General features: G+C 42.0%; 1 protein-coding gene across 1 annotated transcript; it reads left to right on the top strand.

The window, feature by feature from the left end:
• Positions 1-2,261: 2,261 nt before the first annotated feature.
• On the top strand, positions 2,262-3,536 carry LOC308176046 (ATP-sensitive inward rectifier potassium channel 12-like; the record flags this gene model as incomplete). The annotated part of the gene is made up of 1 exon (XM_080550641.1): positions 2,262-3,536. The coding sequence occupies one exon, from the start codon at positions 2,262-2,264 to the stop codon at positions 3,534-3,536; it is 1,275 nt and encodes a 424-aa protein (XP_080406767.1).
• Between the last annotated feature and the right edge of the window lie 1,423 nt (positions 3,537-4,959).

The following is a 4,959-nucleotide window of genomic DNA, read 5'->3' as shown; positions in this document are numbered from 1 at the left end:
TGCCTCAGTGACAATGACAAAATGAAACACTGTTAGTGTCACCACAAGAGGGAAGTAGAGTGCTAAGGATATGTTTGAATAGTAAAAGCATTCCTTGGCTCGATCCAACCAGCATCAAGTAAAGGATTCAGTAGCTACAGTTACCTCACAGTGCAGTATGCGAGCAAAATAAACTATCAATTTGTTACATGAGAGGAACAAACCACACTCTGTACGATACCATAAGAGTGAGAGACCTACTTTAAGTTGAACAATGGAGCAAATTAAAAATGACCAGACCCGAAAAAATTATGGAACAATCAAACTTTTAATTTGTATCATATATAGATTCCACAATGGACACATTTACATTTGACCTTTTGTTGCTTGAGAACAGCAACATAAGAACAACTGCTATTATTTAATTCATTTGTGTTAGAAGGAAGCTTTTAATCATGTAGAAGGGTAATTTGATCTTAGTAAATTTGTAGTTAATTAATTTACAATGTTGTGGTTCTCTGACCGACTGCTCAGGTGAAAATGGCCCTGCAGTTAAAGAAATTAAGTATCCCTGGGTCAAAGCGTTTCATTATGGGTATTTCATCAAGGATCAGACAACTTGGACAGATTTTGTCAGAGTATTTCAAAGCAATTCAGGATAGGATCACCCTGATCCAGAATCAGACTTTTCTAGATTAATAGAACTTGAATATCAGTGCTTTACTGTAATCCTACCAATCTCCATCTAGTGGATATGAAAAATAATACAAGGAAGACAAGAGACCACATTGCAGAGACATCTATAATGTCTAATTATTATTTTTAAAATCTAAATTACATTTGTGATTGACAATCTTTGTTGTGATACTTTTATGAGCATAAACATTTATGTCATCAACATTTGGTTGAAAACAAAATAGGCCACCACAAACGTGACCAAAAAATGAAAAATAAAATTGATTTGCCATGAAGGCTAAAAATTGGGTATTATTTCAGTTAACAACCTTTGCCATCTTATTTATATTGAAACATATTTTTAAATAAATTGTATACTACATTTTGCTCTGGTAATCCACTGGAAATCCACCCCTCTGGTGGGATCAAGATAACCCAGTTTTTTGGGATCAAACTGATCCCAATCCTGTGTTGTCGGTTTGAACTACCCGTTTTGAAGATTTGATCCAGATTAAAGCTTGGATTTGATTTCCTGATCTGATCGGATATCAAAGTGATCCTAATCCTGTTTTTTTGGTTTTGAACTACCCAAAATCCAAATCCGATCCGATCAGATAGGGATTAAAAGTTTTGAGCTATTGGGCCATAGGGATTAAACGTTTTGAACTACTGGGCCCTGGTGATTGTAGTGCTGATGTGCAATTCACTCAAGACATTTTTGAAAAATAAATACTGCATCAGTGAGCATGGAGTGAGCATGTCCAGTGCTGCTGGATACTGTATCCATGCAACATTGTATGTTGTGAATAAAACAGTAACATACCTAGCGCAGTGCTGAGGTACTGCATTGAAGGGCTAGTTCAGATTTGTCTATGTTAGACCTCATATTCTATTTACTTGGAGTGTATTCTTTGGCTGGCTCCGGGCTTGCATTTAGCCATACCAGCATACATAAATGGTTCATCTGTATGTATGACTACTTAAAAACATCTCTGCAATAAATTCTACAGCCAATATCTTGTGGGCTATATTATTCAAACTGAGAATACTTCCTGTTTTGGTCTCGGTTTGGAACACATTTTTTATTACATCAACACACCGAAGCATACAACTTGTTCCTCACTTGACGTTAACAACACGGACAACGTCATTTGGTTGAAGCAGCTAGACCAAAGATGCATTGACAGACATTTTCTGGATGGAACCACTGATAACTGAATCATGTTTTACATTTTGCGTGGAGATGTATTGTAAGCTGTCTGTGCTTTTGATAGAATACAGGTGATCCCGTTCATGTACACTGGTATGGTACTAAATGCAAGCACTATGAAAATAAGGTCTAACATTGAAAACCCAGAATTATCCCTTTAAGGCCACTACAAACGGATGCAAACTCTAAGTGTGTGACTATTGTACTTGTCATCTAACCTTTGGCTTCTCCTCCTCCCTCCCCAGGACGTAAAGGGTGTTCCTGGGACCCCTATGCCTCACTTGGACAGCTGCTTTGGGGGGAACTGCCTTGTTGTGAGCCCAGTGCATGCCCATCTCTTGACCACTCAACGGGAGGTACGACTGCCTGCCAATCCCTGGGTGAGCCTGTCTCGGGAATGAGCGTGGGCAGGGCTCACCGCTACAGCATCGTGTCCTCAGAGGAAGAAGGCCTGCAACTCAGCACCATGGCTGCCGTGAGCAACGGCTTTGGCAACGGCAAGATTCACACCCGCCACAAATGCCGGAGCCGCTTTGTCAACAAGAATGGGCAGTGCAACGTCCAATTCTCACACATGGATGAGAAGTCGCAACGCTACATCTCTGACATCTTCACTACCTGCGTGGACATCCGTTGGCGCTACATGTTTGTGGTTTTCTCCTTGGTCTTTGTGGTGTCCTGGCTGGTCTTCGGTTTGGCTTTCTGGGTGATCGCTTTGCTACATGGTGACATGGACAATGCCGGTGTAGACGGCTTCATCCCTTGTGTCCTGCAGGTCAACAGTTTTGTGGCTGCTTTCCTGTTCTCAGTGGAAACCCAGACCACCATTGGGTATGGCTTCCGCTGTGTGACAGAGGAGTGCCCCGTAGCCGTATTCATGGTTGTCTTCCAGTCCATCATGGGCTGCATCATTGACTCCTTCATGATCGGAGCCATCATGGCTAAAATGGCACGGCCCAAGAAGCGGGCACAGACTCTGCTGTTCAGCCATAATGCGGTGATTGCCATGCGGGACGGAAAGCTCTGCCTCATGTGGAGGGTGGGGAACCTCAGAAAGAGCCACATCGTGGAGGCTCATGTCCGAGCACAGCTGATCAAGCACCGTGTCACTGAAGAAGGTGAGTACATCCCCCTTGACCAGATCGACATAAATGTAGGATACGACAAAGGCATCGACCGACTCTTCCTGGTTTCGCCCCTTACCATCTTGCATGAGATCGATGAGGAAAGCCCCCTGTTTGGCATCAGTAAGCAAGAACTAGAGACGTCAGAGTTTGAGATCGTGGTCATACTTGAAGGAATGGTGGAGGCCACCGCCATGACTGCACAGGCTCGCAGTTCCTACCTGTCCACAGAGATCCTGTGGGGTCATCGCTTTGAGCCTGTCCTCTTTGAAGAGAACAGCCAGTACAAAGTGGATTACGCACACTTCCACAAAACCTTTGAAGTGCCATCCACCCCCCGCTGCAGTGCCAAGGACATGGAAGAGAACAAGTTACCGACGCCCAGCGCCAATGCCTTCTGCTATGAGAACGAGATGGCCTTCACCAGCCAAGACGAGGACGAGGACGAGGAGGAGGAGAAGGATGGTGACAGGTTGCCAGAAATAGAGAGAATGCAGGCCACCAATGGTCTGGACCAGAGGTCATTTCGGAGAGAATCCGAAATATGACCTTTGACCTCTGCTTTTCTGGATATTCGTTTTCAGTCGGGTTGTTTTTCAATGTATACATGCTGAGCAATGCAAGTGCTGTATGAAAACATGACTTCTATATAAGCTGCAGTACAGCCATAAGTAACACATTTTGAAAAAAGAAGAGGGGACCGCTGTTTTACCATAGCATGGACAGGAACAAAGACAAAAGACCCCTCTCTTTAGGAAAACATAATATTTTTCCATGAGGTAGTTTGAGCTGAGAGCTTTACATAATGTAATGTTCTTCATTGTTGAATTAAGAACTCATTATATTAGCAATAGAAACAGAAGTGTACCGATTGCTTAGTTGCGCATGTGGAGTATTTTCAAATGTGTGTTTGGAGGATTATTTGTCACTACCTGTCACTCAGCCTCATGGACCCAAATATTGGAGTATCAGTGCATGTTGGGAGGTCAGGAACTCTGGATAACTTCTGCTTCATTTGATTGTGGATCTGCCCACCTTGTGTACTTAAAGGTGCATTCAGTGTCGTGTCTTCTACAAATGCTGATACAAACCTCTGAAACATATCCCTAAAGAATTTGACGTACTGTATGAATTTGATCATATGAAAGCGTTGAAACATTTAATTTGAGAGTTTATATTGTATTACTTTCAAATGAAGAAAATGTATACATACAGTAGATTAGATACAGTTTGCTGATATGGGGAACAAAACACCATTTACTTTTGAAATAACTCTTTCAATGTAAAAATTCACGATTTAGAATTGGACATTTCATGGATTGCACCTTTTAAAGCTCCAGAAAATTGCACATCTACAGTGCCCTGTCCATACGTATTGGAAATGTTGTCTTCTTTTAGCTCTATACTCCAACACTTTGGATTTGCAATCAAACAATTACTAGGGGGTCAAAGTAGAGATTCTCGGCTTTAATTCAATGTTTTTCTTTCAGATTGGGTTCACCATTTACCCCCTATTTCAGGGCTCCAAAATGTGAAAAATTCATATAATGTCCAAATGAAGCACTCATGTTTAGTATTTGGTCGACAATCCTCTGCCTGCAATAACTGCCTGTCTGTGACCCATTGACCCCACCAGATGCTGGGTATATTCTCTGATGATGCTCTGCCAGGCCTGTATTTCAGCCATCTTCAATTGTTGTTTGTTTTGAGGTTTCAGCTTTTTATCATCAGGACATTTAATGCATGTTCAATTAAATGTAAATGTTTAGATGACATGGCCAGCCAAGAACGTTCCAGTCTGAAAAACGTCCTAGTTGCTATACAGTATGTTTGGGGTCCTTGTCACTGTATGATGAAGCACAACCCAATTAATTTGGAGACATTTGCTTGTACTCGAGCAGACACTATGTTTCTGTACAACTTAGTCAGTTCTTGTGGCAACTATACATGCCCAAACCATAACACCCCCTC

This window comes from Nansenia antarctica, assembly GCF_963989245.1.
Source record: "Nansenia antarctica genome assembly, chromosome: 2".
NCBI classification, from domain to species: Eukaryota; Metazoa; Chordata; class Actinopteri; order Argentiniformes; family Microstomatidae; genus Nansenia; species Nansenia antarctica.
The sequence above is the reverse complement of the archived record's forward strand: the minus strand, read 5'-3'. Positions and strand labels throughout refer to the sequence as shown.